This window comes from Cynocephalus volans, chromosome 4, assembly GCF_027409185.1.
Source record: "Cynocephalus volans isolate mCynVol1 chromosome 4, mCynVol1.pri, whole genome shotgun sequence".
NCBI lineage: Eukaryota > Metazoa > Chordata > Mammalia > Dermoptera > Cynocephalidae > Cynocephalus > Cynocephalus volans.
Window position 1 is genome coordinate 145,285,956 of NC_084463.1, and position 18,507 is coordinate 145,304,462.

General features: G+C 42.7%; 1 protein-coding gene across 1 annotated transcript in view; it reads right to left on the reverse strand.

Moving 5' to 3' along the window:
• Window positions 1–1,318: 1,318 nt before the first annotated feature.
• LRP4 (LDL receptor related protein 4) overlaps window positions 1,319–18,507 on the reverse strand; it is a 61,549-nt gene continuing 44,360 nt past the window's right edge. Inside the window, exons 32-39 of the mRNA XM_063094992.1 lie at window positions 17,638–17,746; window positions 15,969–16,113; window positions 15,584–15,697; window positions 14,975–15,110; window positions 12,451–12,518; window positions 11,809–11,896; window positions 9,820–9,961; window positions 1,319–7,393 (exon numbers count right to left, since the gene is read on the reverse strand). Of these exons, the coding sequence (XP_062951062.1) occupies window positions 7,061–7,393; window positions 9,820–9,961; window positions 11,809–11,896; window positions 12,451–12,518; window positions 14,975–15,110; window positions 15,584–15,697; window positions 15,969–16,113; window positions 17,638–17,746 (1,135 nt within the window). The 3' untranslated portion in view covers window positions 1,319–7,060. The remainder of the gene's footprint in view (window positions 7,394–9,819; window positions 9,962–11,808; window positions 11,897–12,450; window positions 12,519–14,974; window positions 15,111–15,583; window positions 15,698–15,968; window positions 16,114–17,637; window positions 17,747–18,507) is intronic.

Below are 18,507 nucleotides of genomic sequence, written 5' to 3' on the forward strand. Positions count from 1 at the left end.
GCCCACTAATGCCACTCTTAGGAATTTATCTTACAGATCTGTGCAAGTATGCAAAGAAAACTTACAAGGATGTTTACTGCAACACTACTTAAGAAAAAAACCCTGAAAATTACATGTTCATCAATATGGAACTTTTTACATAAATTTTGGTGTCTCCATTCAACAGGACACTATGCAACTTTTACAAAGAATGTGGTTAATCTATATGTGCTAGAGGAGAAAACTGCACGTTTTATTATTAATTGAAAAATGGCAAGTTGCAAAAAAGCGTATGTGTAATGATTTTATTACATATGATTATAAATGTAAGTGTGTTTGTGTGCATGCCTGAAAAAGGTTAGAGCATCCCTGTAATTACAAGAAACTTAATAGAAGTGGAACTTAGTAGGGAAGGAAATGAACTTTTTACCATTGACATATTACTTTTTTTTTTTTCCACAGAAGGGTTAGGGAGAATTCTAGTACTGGGAAAAATACAGGCAAAGGCACAGAGACAATAAATTTAATTGTATATATAGAATTGAACACGTGGGTTTGATTCTAGGACAGGGCTCATGTTGGGAAATAGTGGAACACAAGATTGACAGAGAAAGTTAGGAACCTTCTTGTTTGGAGGGTTTTGAATACCAGGGTAAGGAATTTGTACTTTATTAAGTAGGTTATAGGGAGCTATTGAAGGTTTCTGAGCAAGAGAATGACAGAATCAGAATTGCACTTTAGGAAAATTAATTATCTTAATTGTCTAAAATGGCTTAGATTTCGGAGCCCAGTTAGGAGTCTGATATAATAGTAGTGGAAAGAATGAAAACAGATTCAAAAGACAATGAAGGATTTGACAACTGACTAAATTAGGTGCAAAGGTGAGGATGGGTCCCATTTAGGGAGATGAGTCAAAGAGAGTGCCAGGATTTCAACCTAGGGACTGGGAGAGCAGTGATTGTCCAAATGGAAGTAGAAAGTCGGGAGAAGCCAGTCTCAAGGGGAAGGCGAAGAGTTTAGTTTTAGACCTGTTTACTTTTAGGTACCAATGAGACATTCAAATGGAATTATCCAAGTAAGTCCAGAAAATCCAGGATGGACGCTTGGAGAAGAGATTAGAACTCAAGTGATATAGATTTGGGAATCACCTCCATAGAGTGAAGGGATGAAACTGTGGTAGTGGATGAGATCACCAAGGCAGAGAGTGGAGAATGAAAAGATGGGAGATGGGGACAGACCCACATGTAGGAGAAAAGGAGTGGAACCAATCAAAGTAAAAAGGTCACAATAACCTTTAAGAAATGGGTGAGGAATATATAGAAATAGTCTTCTTCAGTCATTGGTCATTGGCATGTTTACTTTATTTAAATATTACCAGAAATAAATTGAATATTACATTTAAGGAGAGGGTGACGGTAACCTGGAATTTGCTCAATAAAAGATGTGTGCAGTCTGGGTCCTGATGAGTTTTGGAACAAGATGACAAAATCCGTTTTTTGTGTTGGATAGTTTTAGTATAGCCCTACTAGAAGGTGAGCATTAGATGTCTGATTCCATTCATTTATTCATTCATTCAACAAATATTTATTGAGCACCAAGTATGTGCAGGAACTGTCCTAAGCACTTGAGATAATCAATGAACAAAACAGACCAAAAAAAAAAAAAATCCTTCCCCTCGTGGAATTCACATTACAGTGAGGAAACAGGCAACACATAAATAAACTATATAGTGTGTTATCAGATAATATGTGTAGTGGGAAAGGAAAAAAGAATAAAATAGGGTAAAATGCATAGGGAAGTGGGGTTGGAAAGACCATAATTTTAAAGAGGGTGGTCAAAGTAGGTTTCATTGAGAAGATTACATTTAAGCAAAGACTTGAAAGTGAAGGAGTTAGCCATGAGTATAACCAGGGGAAGAAAGTGCCAGCCAGTGGGAACAGCTATACAAAGGCCCTACGTTGGGAGCATGCCTGGCAGGTTTGAGGAACAGGGAGGCCAGTGTAGCTAGAACAGTATAGTAGGCAGGAGGACAGCAGTCAATGAAGTCTGACAGGTAATAGAGCAAGAAGGGTGGCAGATGCTGTAGGGCTTTGTAGAAACCTAATACAGTACCTTGCTTGTAGTAGGTGTTCAATAAATGTTTGGCCAGTCATCTTTTGCAGTCCAAGATTATCATCAAATAGCATTTATCTGCATATTAATTAGTTATGTGTGCTTTTTTATTCCAGAGGCCTCTCAATAGTTCTACATAAAGAGTATATTCATAGGGCAGTAAAGCCCTTGCAGGCATTAGAGATCAAAGTGGACACTATTCTTGCAACTGGAAGAAGGAAACAAATGCCACACATTGTGGCTGCTATATAACTGTGCTGGGCATTTCTGAAAAAGCCTGCTAAGACAGTGCTCATTCTGTCATAACCACTAACTGCATTCTTGTTGAAGCATCCTTACCATGGGACATGGATCCATATTTCCAGCCTAAGAGAAGCAGCTTCAATGATGAACTTCCTTAGAACCTTCAGTCCAGATGCATCATTCCCTGAAGATAGCAGTGGTGTCATTAACACAGATCTCAAGTGGCTATGGGTTTTAGTGCCTCAAACTGGCCTCCAAGATTGCAAGGCCTATCCTAGCTTGCACTTGGTTGCATTTATTAGGTGTTGAGTGAATGAAGGAATAAATAGCCTTTATCTTTTCTTTTCTCATACCCCATTTTCCCATTTTCCATAGCCCAAGAACTTTGACCACAGAAGCATCAGTTCCACCAAAGAGGAAGGAGGCAGAAGGGAGATATGGGGACCTCATTAGCAGGCTATCAGCAGGCTTTTAGGGCTGGAGGGAAAACCACCAAGAAGAGCAGGATATGTGAGAGTTCTTGGCTCTCTATGTCCTGTAAAATGAAATAAGCAGATAGTGTAGCTTGGGGCTAACTTAGCCTTGGGTTTAAACTCAGACCCTTAATTATGCTGTCTGGGTCTGTTTTAACACCATGTTGAGGAGTCCAAAATTGTGAGTTGGAGCCATGATTAGAAATAAAACCCTGTTCCCTATGCTGAGCTCTGTTAGCTTCTGCCAACTGGTTAACGAGAGAATGATCTGGAGAGAAAGTAAATGGGCAAGTGAGGGAATGTTTCAAAACAAAGACTGCCTAAAACATCCCAAAATACACATTCTATTAAGTGGATCAGTTGAGTCATTTTCACATATGAAGAAAAGACACAGTTATTAGATTGTTTCTTAGCCTTAAAAAGGACTCCACTACATATCTTTTATCATTATGTCCATAAACAGAAATCATAGAAAACTTACTGGATACCCTTGAATTACAATTAGTGCATTACACTAAGAACCTTATGCACCCTCAGCTCTTCTAGATGCTTCTTCTAAGTTCCTGTGCACCACTGACTTTGTTTTCTTCAGGCCTAGGTTTTGGGAAAGCTTCAATGCATGCCATGGAAACCTTTCTATGAGCCAGAGATCTTTTCATTTTAGGTTCCAGTTTCTTCATACAATATAGAAAGAGGGCAGTGACTACATTTTAAATGTAATTAGTTTGCAAAAATATTTCGTTTGGTAGAATTTGGCCCACCTTCTCTGTACATATCAGTTTCGGGTTTTATATTGAGAGAAACAGGCAAGGAATTTCCAACCCTTGTTTCACCCCCAAGATGTCCTCCTTTTCTCTGTTGTGAGTTTTTATTTTTGTTTTTTTCCAAAAAAGAATAGTGGGGGAGGGACAGTTATCCTTGAGCTGTTCCACTTGTTTTTGTTCTAGCACACTTATCCCTCACCAAAGTTGGAAAAATTATACATTGTAGTTTATACACTGTAGTTTATATCTCTTGTCACTTAAATACAAGAGGGTTCAGTTTTTCTTGCTTTCATTTTCTCTCTTTTTTGGGGGGGCATGGTGGCTGCTGGTAGTGGTGTTGCTAGGCTCTAAACTCTGTGAGATTATGTCTTATTTAGGCATGGGCAATGCCTGGCCCATAGATGAATGAGTGAATGGGGGCATTATTCTATAGATGGTTTGTTGTTTAGAAAATCAGCGATTGAGACGACATCAAATTCTACATCTGGCTTTGATATTAGCATGATTCCCAATTTTCACTGAGATGTATTACATCCAGAGAACCTGAGAAGGGATCCCCAGCTCCTTGTTCCAGCCTGAGATATAGTGAATAAGTTATGAGAAAACAGGTTTTTAAAAATAAATGGAATCTTAGTGATCATTTGACGCATTCTCAGAGTAACTATGAAAGTTGACTAAGATCATTCAGAGCTAGTGGCAGATCTGGGACTGGAATTAGCTCTCCTTGTCCCCATGCCAATACTTTTCTTACTATATCAGACAATGTTGCCAGTGACCATCACTGCAAGGCACTCAAGTTCTGTGACAATGAAGTCCTCAAAGACCTAGAACAGAAATAGAAGGTACATAGTATACATGTCATGACATTTTCTTCTGGTGCCCGAAGGAGATGTCACTAACAATCATGTTAGTTTTCTCACTGATTCTGGACAGAACCTTAAGCAGCCACTACCAACTAATCAAAGTTAGCACACAACATGAGATTTATCTGTCATTCCTCTTCCAGAGGAAATAAGGGTTTCTTGAGTCAATGAACTCTGGTCTTGACCTATGTTCTCAAGATGAGCTGTGACTCCAGCAGGAACCTCACACCCTTTATTGCTCTTCACTGTCCCCACATCCCTGAAGGACTTAGAGGTGATGTCTACAAGCAGGTTTTCCACAGCATGGGTCTGCCAGACAGAGCAGGTGCAGGATTAGTCATGACTCCAAGCCAGGCGAGGTGATTAAGAAAAGCTAAATTTATATTAAATTATCATAAAGTCCTAAAATACTGAACATAGTGGTTAAATAACTCCAGAAAGTCCAATCTCTCCAGTGAGTAACGTTAAAACCATTACACATGAGCGCAGGAGAATCACTTCCATTAGTTTAGGACAGAGAGATTTTGCTTTTTACAGAGTAAATCAGTGCTCCAATAGATATTTCCTCAAATATGTCCTTTCTACATTCTGAATAGCCCAAGTGCAATAAGATCCTTTCCCCTTTCCAATCAGGAAAATGCCACTTTTCTATTCTCTCCTCCTCCCCAACTGTGAGTCGGAGGACCCAAAGTGCTCCTTCTTTTACTGCCTCATCACATGTGAAATGTCCCCCTTTCCTCCTGGAAGTGGCACCTCACCTTTCCCACTTCCTGCACTGGAAAAGCCTCATTAGCCAGGCCTCACTGTATATGTAGGCCCAGATCTGGGGCTGGCTACCGAGAGTGGGGCTGAGGGCTTGGCATCTGTCTTAGAACCTACCAGAAAAGATTTGATCTTATCCTTTTTCACCCATGTTTGACAGCTGGTTTCTCAATACCAATAACCACGGGACATGTTTCAAATGAGGCAACTTCCCCTAGAAGCCCTCCACTCACTCCACTCTTACCCCTATCATCTTGTCCTATTGCTTCTATGTCCTGGAGAGAAAAGTAGTGGGTCTTCCCTGGGCTGGGAGGGCTTCATGATTGGTTCTATCTTTCTACTCCTTGCCCACCCCTTTGCATCTTTATTTAGTCCTCCTCCATAGGATTTTGGAGATTGCTGCTGCCACAAGGCTAGGTCAGAAAAAGCAAATTGGTGGGGCTGGCCAGTTAGCTCACTTGGAAGAGCATGGTGCTGATAACACCAAGGTGAAGAGTTAGGATCCCTTCACTGGACAGCCACCAAAAAAAGGAAAAGGAAAATTGGGCCAAAAAAAAAAAAAAAAAATAGGTAGAGGTTGTAGGGCAGAAAACAGTCTCAACTCCCCTGATACTAGCGGAACACATGCCCTTTGTGTGAATGCACATGAACCGAATGATGGCATCTCAGCATGGAAAGTAGGTCACTCAGCTGAGAAGAGAGTTACAATAGGAACTTCACCACTCCATAGCCACAGGCTCTCTGTCCACTGACTTAGATCCCTGAGCACTTGAGAAAGAACACAGGAGGTTCAACCTCATGGATACTTCCATTTAGGCCCTGGGTGTCCCAAGTCTCTAATCCAACTGCTCTTCCTGACCATTTATGAAAAATTCTGGTCTTTCTTTGAAAGATTTTTTCAGGATATCTTTCCTTAGCATCCCAGAGAATGAGGGTGAGAGTGGCAGAACATTAAAGTTCAGGTGGTATGCTATGTTTGGTCTAGGCAGGGCTTCTTAGACATTTTAGAGACTCAGCCTCCATGGCCCAACATTCACTAAAGCCACTGGCTCACAACCTGGTTACTTAAAGACTTAGGAAAGGTACCGGCCAGTGGTGGCACCAGGAGGGAATTCATATCAGCCAGTGGAGGGTGTTAGGGGCTCCCAGTCATTTGAAGGTAATAGTGGCTCCAGATATTCCAGCAGGAGGAAGAACAGCTTGAGAACACTTACATCTCACCAGTATCTGCAGCTGGAAAAGCAGTGATTCCTGGGGCGAGAACAATGTCCACTGCCAGCAATGGACAGGACACTTGGGCACAACTACCCCCCAAAGCTTTTTCATATTACCAACACACTTGAGGCTGGAGGTTTCTTAGATGCCCATACCAGCTGGGCTGACCCTCCCTTCTCTCAGCCTCTATCCTTCATCACTCTCTTTACCCACAACCCCCTGCCCCAGCCCCTGGCAGGCAAGTTCTCTCATTGAGGAGGTCATGCCAGCTGTGATGGGGCAGAGTGCAGTTTTGGGTGATCAGCTGTGTCAATACTATGGGGCAGGCACTGAGAGTCCCAGGGGAAGGGGAGGTGGAGGTCTACACTGACGAGGAGTTATTACTAAACCCAGTTTCAAGGGCCCAGGATGGAGTGTAAGAGGTGAGATTCATGGTAAAATCCAGGTCTAAATTCTTGCTATGCGCCATCATTTCTTGTGCACACGTAGTTATGGATTCAGGTTGAAAACAGCCTGAGCTTGGGAGCAGTTATGGGATAGGAGGAGAAGAACGAGCACATAGGAAAGGGGCCTTCTGTGTAAGTGAGCACTAGGACTGGAGGTCCATAAAGGAGAAGGAACAGGCTGGCAGGGAAGAGAACGTGGGCATTTAGACCTGGCTCTCTGAGGAGAGCTTGCGTTCATGCTTCCAGCCCGTGTCTGGCAGAGAGCCCCGTCTTTCTGGAGTGGCTGCAGTATGGACGCTGCTACACTCAGACTGCTCTTCCTGCAACAGCTGCTCTGTCTCCGTGTCATCCAGGGAGCCAGAGCTGGCCTGGATGGACACTGTGTCTGTCTTCATGCATACATGATCCCGGAGAAGGCCCCCCCGTGAGCCGCGCAGTTGCTTGAGGTCATCCCACTCAGCATCGTCCCCAGATAGGAGGCAGATTCCCTCTACAATCTTGATCTTCTCCTTGGTGTAGTTATGGTCAGGCCCTCCCTAGGGTGGAGAGTGAGGAGACAGGATCAGTCAGTTGGCTCTCTACAAAGGGTTTCCTGATGAACTGAAAAAGGAAGTGGATGGGCAAAGAATGGGCATAGAGAGCACAAAGATCCACAAACAAATGGGGACACTTGATAAGAGCAGATATATGAAGGCTAGCCTAAAAGGAGAGAAGCAGCTATGACAATTATCACCATTAGCCTACAGGGAGGAGGGAGACCCATGGCTTCTGGTTCTGCATCAGCCCTTCACTGGCTATGTCACCTTGGGCAAATTACTTAACATCTCTAAAACTCAGTCACCACATCTGCACTGTAGGGAGAATAACAGTATCCACACCTCTCACAGCCCATTACTATTAGGGTTAAATGAGGTGATACATGGGATGCAATTATTAGTGTGCTTGACATAAGATGACTAAACATGTTAGCTCTTGTCACACTGCTATTGTGGCTTATTAATGGGGCATCATGCTGATATAAATAGTCAAAAGCAATTAGCAAAAGCAAGTAAAATGTGCACTTATTTGGGACTTTAAACTACTTTATGTGTTAGTTTGTTCTTAATTATCTCTTATTTCTAATTTCTAAGGAGAAAACATGGGAGAGTTAACACAGGAGGGATCTAGAAAATCTTTATTTGTGTTCTAAATACCAATCTAGTGGGGTGTCCCTAACCTATAACCTTTTTTGGGAGATTACTTTGGCTCTGCTCCCCTGAGCCCTGGGACCATTCCCAAGCAACCTGGTATTGTTCCAACAACAGCCTGAGTTCTGCTCAGGCTTCTCCCTTTATGGATTCCTCAAAGTGTAGCCTCACTCCTAGCTTCTGGGGGATACCAACCAACATGCTGCCACTGCCAGAAAAAAATAGGCCATCACTTGGGTTCTGTCCCTGGGATAATGTTCCTGCCAAGAGTCCTGCAACTGCTGCTCTATTTTAGTAACAATTCAATTCCACAGATATTTATGGAGCCCCTACATTAAGCAGGATATTATGCTAGGTGCTTGGATGATTACACAATATAAAACAATGGTCCCTGCCCTCTGGGACTGACAGCTCCCTTGATCATGCAGAGACACAGACAGCACTCAGCACACACAAAGACACCTATTCATCCAGCACACCCACCAAGCTGAAATTAGTATAGGATAAGATGCAGGCCACTCAGAGTCTTCATCACAGAAACACAATGGTTAAGTTAGGAAGAGGTGGGGGACATGGCACTAGCAATTTGGGGGACACCATTCCCTCTACAAACACACAGCAACAGGTACCTGAAATCAAGAGGAAATCAGAAGAGAAAGGGTGAAAGACTATCAGAGGGGTGAAAGAGCTGCTGAGAAAGAAGCAGACAACAAAAGAAAGACATCACACAATTTTAATTTCTAACCTATGGCCTTTATTATGGTTCTTTTATGGGGCATCAGACACTCCAGGAACCCAGGAATCTTCAAGAGTCTTTCTTTCAAAGATATTAATTGAGAAGGGGTCTGCCATTCCTAGAACTACAAGCTACCTCTGCAGGTTATGTTTTGACTGTAGTGGAAGTTTTTTAATATGGGAATTCATGGATCCAGAAAGCACAAGATTATTATGTAAAATGTATTCATTATGCATGAGAGCCCGGCAGGTGTGAGGGCAGGTTTTGACTGTGCTAGACAGGCCGAAGAAGTAGACTGATTAGGGTCTCATAAGGAATACCTTCTAATGAAAGTTTACAGGATTTTAGGAAAAAACAAAGGTTATATCAGACTAGGGAAATCTGAAATCCCAGGCTATATATAGATCCCTTGTGGAAATGGGACTGTTTTTCATGCCTAAACATTCAGCAGATAATTCTCCACTGAAGTGACAAAGGAGTTAAGAAAAGAAAAAAAAAAAAAAAAAACCACACAAACTTTAAAAATTCTAGAAACATCTCTTAAGATTCTGTGATAAGAGCAAAGATAGTGAAAAAACAGCCATTCACAGCCATAGGTGCCAGCTTGGATTGGAGGTTAGAAAAGGGAGAGTCCAGGAGCTCTATGGGTTTTGGGGTATCGTGTAAGAGAGCTCCTTTGTTTCAGAGGGGACACAGCCTCATTGCAGGGAAATGACAACCCCGTGAGAGAAAGAACCTGTGAGCCTGGAAAAATATCTCCTGGCAAGAGATACTCATATTCACTGCATTTAGACCTCAATCTTCTGGGATCTGCTTTTTAATCTTGTTCTCACTAGGGTCCCTCAAGCTGGACCCTCAAAGATTCTAGATCTCCCCAGAAACCCAAATTACATTCAGTTCTTCTGTTTAGTATAACTTTCAAAATGGTAGATGCGACTACTCAGCAACCCTTACTGATCTATTCAGGCAACTGGAACATAATCCCTCCCTACCCACCCCCACCCCCAAAAAAACCTTGAATATAAATTTCAGTTTTTACCTCTTTCTTATAGCACAGTTGATTGTACATGGCTGGTTTGGGGATTGCTTCAATTTTCACTTCCTGGGTGGAAGTTCGGTAGGAGGGGTTGCTGTAGGTCAGGTTCCCCATTCCAGGATCCGTGAACTTGGATTTTTTGTGTCTTTAGGGAGAAAAGGTGATGAGAAATTAGTTCACCTCTTTATGCGGGTAATACCTGGGGAAGTTGTAACCTGAGCTGGATGGCAGCCTCTGGATGGTCCCGGTGATCCCTGCCTCCTGGTACGCATGCCTTTCTGAATCCCCTCCCCTTGAGTGTAGGCTGGATCTGGTGACTATTCTAATGAAAAGAATATGCAAAAGTGATAGATACTAGATTAGGTTACAAAGAAACTGGCTTAGGTCTTGGGTTGCCCTCCATCTCTCTCTCTTGCTCTTGCTCTGGGAGAAGCAAGCTGCCATGTTGCAAGCTGTCCTATGGATAGGCACACAAGGTAACAAACCGATGAGGGGGCCTCCAGCCAGCAGGCTGTGAGGAACTGAATCCTGCCAACAACTACATGAGTACACATGGAAGGGAATCTTTCCCCAGTCAAGCCTTGATATGAGACTGCAACCCCAGCTGATACCTGGACAACAGCCTGTGAGAGAGCTTGAGGCAGAGGATGCACCCAGCTAGTCTGCTTCCCGATTTCTGACCCACAGAAACCGTGAGATAATAAACTGACATCATTTTAAGTCACTACATTTTAGGGTAATTTGTTATGCAGCAATGGATAACTAATACACTGAGCTTTACAGTCAAGACAGACCTATGTTTCATTCCCACCTCTGTTACTTACTAGCTGGGATCTTGGTAGACATAATCTAAACTTTCTGAGCCTCAGATCCTCATCTGTAAAGTGAGGGGATAATAATACCTATGTCAGATATGTATACCTGATACATATACATTAAATGGTAACTGTTACTATTATTGTTATTATTATTATTATTAGCAGCAGCAAAATCCAAACATTTTTGCTGTAAGGTGTGTTTAAAGCATTTGGGGGAAAATATTAAGAAAGAGGGACATAAAAAGAAGATTCTAAATTGAAAATGACACCATTCTACCTTCCCAGGATGATTGCTACTGTTATGGATTGAACTGTATTCCCCAAAGTTCCATGTATTAGAAACTTAACCCCCACTGTGACAGTGTTAAGAGGGTGGGAAATTTTATTATGGTATTTGGAAGGTTGAGCCTTGAAGAGGTGATTAGACTGTGAGGACCATGCCCTACTGAGTGGATTAATCCACTGATAATTTAATGGTGGTCATGGGCATGGTTCTGATGGCTTTAAAAGGGGAGTGCATGAGAAGCTCTCTTTCTCTGCTCAAGCCATCTGCCATGTGACACCCTGCATCACTGAATAGCGTCACCACCACCAAGGCCCTCACCAGATGTGTTCCCTGGACTTTGAACTTCCCAACCCCCAAAACTGTAAGCAATAAATATAGTTTCTTTACAAATTACTCAGTTTCAGGTGTTTCTGTTATAAACAACAGAGATGGACTAATATAGCCACTAAGCAATGACATGAGTATATCAACCAATATTGGAGTAAAAAGTTGTGCTTGTGTGAATGGAAAATCATTTCCAATTTCAATGATTTGAGGTACTGTGGGGGAATGGAAAAAGCAAAGATTCTAGTGTCAACTCCAGCTTTGCCTCTTACTGCGTGACCTTGGGTAACATCCTCTGTGCCACTCGTATCATAGTCTATAAAGAAAATCCCAAGGGTCATTGTTGCTGTGGTCATTAAAGGAGGAAACTGCTTAGGCTGTGACTGGAGAAGAAAAGTAAGTATTCAGGTTGCTGCCCTTCCCTTCTGCTGCTCTGACCAGGAACCCAACCTTGAAACTAAGCTGGTCAGACGTTGATTCAGTGAACTATGGAGCTTCAGGAGATTCCAGACATGCTAATGAAGACCAGTGAGCATATGGCCCCTGCAGCAAGGCTAAGGTTACCTGTACAGCATCAAAGCTGCAATCACCACCAAAATCAGCAGAATACTGAGGAGTCCACCAATGGCATAGCTGATGTGAAGTCCTTCCCCTAGGAAGAACAGAAAGACACTAGGCAGAAACCACTGAAAGCCTTCTAGCTGGTGCTGGCGTGAGGGATGGAAAGATGAAGTCCTCCTTTTGTAGGTGTTGGATTTGACATCATCTGAGAATGGCTAGGGGCTTCCTACTCAGAAGAGGCCATGGGAGGAAGGATGAGGAGGCTGAGTAGAAACCTATCACTCTGCTGGCATCTCCAATCCCAATTCCACCACTTACTAGCTAAGTGACTTAAGGCAAGATGCTTAACTTACAAGCCTACATTTTCTCATTAGTTAAATGTAAGTAATAAATTGCTCACAAGGCTGGCAGAGAGTGTGTACATGTACACATAATGCACACACACGTATATGGCATATATAGCCTGGCATATGGAAAGCACATCCTAAGTGGTGGCCACTATGATTATTATTTCTATGGATTTAGTATAAGAAAAGAGTTCATCAACCCCAAAGAGTACCCACGGAGGTTATGAGAGATATCAGTGGAGACTTAGATTCCTTACATTGATTGTATTTCCAAAACAGTTGGGCACTCAGGGCTTACCTGAAGCAGCAGGTACGGCCTCATTGGAATGTGCACAGAGGCCCAGCCGGGCGTCCCTTTCAGAGCATCTGGGGGCATAGAAAACTGAATGTGAAGACTGCTTATACTCAGTGAAGATCTTGCCTTCCTCCAGGAAAGAGGAAAAGGCCTGGGAAGGACAGAGAGAAAAGCCTGTGAAGGGGGCTTTCAGGTATGAGAATGCATCAGGTGGGAGATATCAGGAGCACGGAGAGGGCAAGACCACCAGGAAATGGAGAAAAATCAGTGTGAGTCACTGTTTTCAAGCTACTATATACCATGTTTACATGTGTTTTAAACGTGTACCACTAAAATTGAGAAGCAGGTTTGGGAGGGAGCTGAAAGACTAAGTCTGCAGAAAGAATACTAAGGACATCAACAATAGTCTTTCTTAAACTATGGGTATGGGTAGGAAGAAGCTGCTACCTGAACAAATCTGATTGCACAAAGATCATCACAAGGTCTAAATATCACAGGGTCAGATGTGCTCTTGCTATTTTCATCATGTGATAGTCTGCATTGCCTTGGGACTCTGCAGAGAGTTCCCACCAAGAAGGCCCTCACCGGATGTGTTCCTTGGACTTTGGACTTCCCAGCCTCCAAAACTGTCCCCAAACTACCCAGCCATGACATAGTCAGGAGCAATGCCAGGCCCAGGGAGTGCCAACAGGGAGCAAAAACAAAAGATAACCACAAAGATGAGGATTGATGAAGAGTTACCAAACAAGGATGAGGAAACTGAGCCCTCACACAAGGAAATTCCTTGCCCAAGTCCACACAGCTAGGACTCCATCTCAGTCTTTTGACCTCAAGTACAGGGGTCTTTTCATCACCTTCAATGAATTGCTCAAAGGGATGAATATAAGTGGGGGAAGTAAGAGACAGCCCGACATGCTTCTTTTTGTACTAAAGGCTAATGGCATCATAAAGAGAACACATTGTATAAAGTGCTGAGAATGGTCAGTTGTGTTGCTCAGCTCTCTGAACCTTGTAACAAATAAAGCTAGGCTTTGTAGTCACCAATAAATAAATAAATAAATATCACAAGGTTAAAAAAAATTGTTTTTCTTCCCTTCATTTTTGCACAAGGGAATACGCAAGATATCCAGAGGGAGGACCAGATAACTAACTTGAAATGCTCAGAAGGTAACTTCTTTGAGGCACATTATGAGCAGGCAATTACAGGCATCTCCTAAGAGGCTGGAGAAAAGCTACTTGCAAGAGCATCTGAAACCAAGATGCATTGAATCTTCAAACAGAATTCAGACAAGAAAAGAAAAGTTCAGAGAAGGGTTCAAAGGTTTTGTAACTGGCCAGCTGCAAAAAAACCCAAACAAACAAACAAAAAAAACCCCCAAAACAAAAAAAGTTTTCTAAATAAACCTAAAGAAAATCAGAGGTTAATAATAATTAATAATGATAATCAGTACTTAACCATAACAAGAAAGGTACATGTTTATACTTGGGTGTTTGCTTTTCTTTACAAACTATACTAAAAAGAATGGGGCACATAGAATATGAATTTGATCATATGCAAATCATAACTTTAGAGACATTGAGTCTAGTTTTCTTATTTGGGATTATTACTATGTTTCTGCTTTCAGAATTGAAACCAAGTGTTATAGTTGATATTAAAAATAAAGAGACCAGTACATTGCAGTGAAAAAAATTATTCTAATTTAAAAAAAATATCTGGAAAGATAGACATCAAAACATTAAGAGTTATTATATAGCGGTATATAGGTACTCATTTCTTCTTTATTCCTGAGTATACTTCCAGATTATTTTTCATAAAATATAAATGAAAAAACATAGTTATAAAAATTTCTCTAAATTGAATGTCACATCATATTTCATCAATTTTAAGATTTGCATTTTTTCTATAGTCTAACATTTCTGAAATGGGAATGTGACTTAAAATCAATGGAATTTCACAATTGTTGGTGGTCAGGTTTTCAGTTTCATCTTGCAAATCAGGATCCATTTTATAATTAATAGCATCTTCAATTTAATGAAATACAGTATTTTATACCTGATTTGAGAACTGTTCGTGGTTATGCTTGCTTACTTAATAATGGCGTGTGTGTGTTTGAGTGCTAGGGTCATTATAAGCTAAGATCATCACACCCCTGGGGAAACACTTTTGTTCCAAGTCATGAAGCCACAGCCCAGAGACCACTGTAGGACAAGACCACAAACCAAACCTGTGATGTGACAGCAAATGTCACAGAGAGGAAGAAGGAGAAATGCTACGTGGGAGACTCCTGAGTGATTTTTCCTTAGAGCTATTCTTAAAGCTCCTTGCCCTCAGAGCTAAAAAGGGAATCATTTGTAACAATCAACAAGTCTATATATCACCTCCTGTCCCAAATAGCAGGGACTAGTGGTTAATGATGTGACCTACCTCCCTTCTGCCAGAATTATCAAGCTGGGACTATGGTTTTCTTCTGATGGGGGATGGTGATTTGAATCAAAGGGCCCTCAATCCTGTATGGAACTTACTTACCTGCCTTCCACCTCCTCCAGAGATGTGCGGGTCCGCATGGTAGAAGAACGCAAGGTGGTAGGTAGTGTGTTGGGTAGCACTGGGCTCTGTTCACTCATGCTGGTAGCCCTAGGAGCTGGGGGCACCTGGCCAGGTACTAGAGAGAAAAGAGGGCTGGAGTGGGCCACTGAAGCCCCAAAGCTCTACATCTGGTCCTGGAGTAGCAGCTGAAGAATCTGACAAAGGAATCTTTTAGCTGCCCTAACCCCAGGTATCCTCATTAGAGGCTCTTCTTAATACTAAATAAAAAGAACTTGGGTTAAATATTAATAGCTGGATGAGATAACTGGCCCACAAAAGTCAGGAAGAGAGAGTAATGCACAGGTCACTCACTGATGATCCCAAAAGCAGGGATCTGGAAACCAGGAGACGTGAATTCTGTTCTAGTAAATGACAGAGGCTAGACAAACCCAGGTCTGAGGGATTCCAAAGCCCAAATGCATTGCTCCCAATCACTCCGCGATAATACCTTCTGAAGGGGGAATCCCTCCCAGAAGGACCAAGTTGAGGCTGCTGATCCCCTGCCCTTCCAAGGGCTCTGCTATTCCAGGGGCCATCAGTCCAACTCACCAAGGGAGCAGGGCCGGCCATCAGGCTCATCAGGACAGGCACACACAAAGTCCGAGGCTCTGGCAAAGCAGAGGTGGGTACAGCCACCATTATTCACACCACAGGCATTGGTCCCTGGAGGCAAAGCAGATGAGTGTCTGGTCTGGGACAGAACTGTGTCTCCCAGTTTAAACTTCTCAAAAAGAAGGAAATCTGGGGCTACCCCACTCCCAGGATCACTAGGGCAGGAGGGGTATAACCACAAGGGGGTGAAAAGATCTAAGAGCTTAAAATGTGAATTGAAAGGTTCTCCCATGGCCTTAATTGTCTTCGTCACTAACAGTCCCTGAGGTGACCACCCAACCCCTCTGATGATAAGGAAGCAGGCTCAGGACCAGGAACCCACCTGTCTGCCGTTGAGGGGAAACCACAATGATATCCATGAGCCCTTCCACATTTGCCAAAACTGTCTCCTTGTTCCGGCCTGAGTACTTATCAACACGCTGGATTGACTTGGTCTGCCAGTCTGTCCAGTAGATCCACCTGTCCTGCTACTCAATGGGGAAACCCAAAAAAGAGTAAGTATTATTCAGCAATCAGACCCTGGTACAGCTTCTGGGCCTCAGCATGTGCTATTCCCTCTGCTGAAATGCCCTCTTTATCTCTTATTTACCAGGTCAACTTCTGTACATCCCCAGATATGACACTGTCCAGGAATCTCCCCAAATCCTTACAGAGTTCACCATTCTCTCCTCCATGCTGTTCTGTACCTTGCAGTCACTTCTACAAGTGAGTTTTGACACTCTAAGGTAATTTGTTTACACATTTATCTGTCCTACCAGATTAAGTTCTTCAAGGACAAGAATGTGTTCCATTCATCTCTGAATGTCCAGCACCTAACACTCAGTCCTCAGTCAGTTGACTGAGTGGCTCCCTACCTAGCAAACAGTCATAAATTTCAAGGTTCTTCTAGGTCCCTGTTCTTCTGGGTCCTTTGCTCAGAGCCCTGACTCAAATCATCTGTTTACTTCTGTGGGTGGCTTCCTCTAATGCAATGATCGTGAAATTCTCAACCAGGGTGGGAAGGGGCAGTGAAGGTGTCAGAAACTCTGGAGGGAAACTCGTATATTGAAAAACCATATTTGGTATTACCCTGTAGTTTACATTTGCAGTATGAAAGAAAAAATCTTGTCATGCGTATCATTAAGTAAAGCCAGACAAAATCTTTTTGGCTGGCAGGATATATATAATATAGAATACAGACATGGTGGATGATGTTTGTCAAAAACGGACTAAGGTTTTTAAATGTCTCAGTGAGAATTCCTGTTTCAGCCCCAGGTTTGGTAGGTCTTTTTCCTTCCCCAAGTTATTTTGCAGTGTTAGGACTCTCAAAAATGACAGCAAATAACAATGAAATGGTTAGACATAACATGCATTTAGTACTTATTACGTGCCAGTCACCGCACTAATGCTTTGTGTATATTTCAGGAGGATACTATTATTAAACTGATTCATTTTATAGATAACTGAATCTTAGAGAGGTTTACTTTCTTGTTCAAGGTTACACAGTTACTTAATAATATAGATAAAGCTTGAACCCAAAGACCTGGCACATTGAAGGTATTCAATAAACTCTTACTGACTGGCTGGAAGCCACAAACTCTAGCTTTTAGGCACTCCACCCTAATGTCACAAAGTGAGCTGCCTGAGCTAAAAAGCTGTGACCACAGCATTAGGATAAACTTTGAAATTTGTTACAATGCATATTTCTGGGCCCAACCCTCAAGAAGCAGGTCTTCTATAGCCAGGACTCAGGAACCTGCACTTTAACACACTCCACATCTGATTCTGTACACCACTGTTTGAAAGCCACTCCTTCAAATGCTAGAACGTGGGCGTGGTAGGACAGGAGTAGCGGGAACTTGGCAAGGTTTCAGTGCACAGGAAAAAATCCTAAAAGAGCTTCCATAGAACACCTGTTCAGTGGCAACTACAGCTGGTCTGTTACTTAGGGTTCTACCCTAAGCAAACACCCTAGTCAAGGAGGTTTAGTTACCTCTCTCCTGAGCCAGTACCTGTGTGAGGGCAAAGGGGTGGGAGACATGGCTGACCAAGACCTGCCGTAGCTTTCCATTGAGGTCAGCACTCTCAATCCGGTCCAGATGTGCATCTACCCAGTAGATCCTGCAAAGAAAAGGAGAGAAGGGTGGCTGCTCAAAACATTTGCCAGGGAGCCTAGCTCTTCCTCTTAAGGAGGTATCTTTCCTCCTGCGCTGAACTGGCAGGTGATGTGAACAGTCAAGAAACACCCTTGATAAGAGGACGTGAGAGGTCACTGTAAAACCCAAAGCTGGAGAGGAAAGGGGTGACTCATAAGGGGGGAGGCCAGGGCTGTTCTGGGGAGGGGTAGAAAGTCTAGTGACTTCAGAGGAGTCACCACCCAACTTCATCTTCAGCAGCTTGATTACCTTTGACTCCTACCCAAGAGTCTAAGCCCAAATTCTTACTAAGGGTCATCAAGAAAAGAACTCAGTCTACATGGATCTCACTGAGGTTAAAAGAAGAGGGCATTCTGCCAAAGCTCTCGGTAAATTTGATTCCTTTTCCTTCTTCCGGGGGCAGAAAGGGCAACAGACTGCTAAAGACCCCCTTTCATTCTCTTCTCTAGCCCTCCAGTATTTTTTAACTAGACAGAAGTTGCAAAATCCAGTACCTGAAGGGATCAGGAGAATAACAAATACAAGAATCAGCCCTTAGCTGGATGATGGGGAGTGGGATCTGGTCCAGCCAAAGGACACACCTGCTAAGCTACTCAAATTAAAAGCACATAAACCATGGGGCTGGCCGGTGAGCTCAGTTTGTTAGAGTGTGGTGCTCATAACACCACAGTCAAGGGTATGGATCCCCATACCAGCTAGCCACCCCAAAAATAAATGGAAATAAAA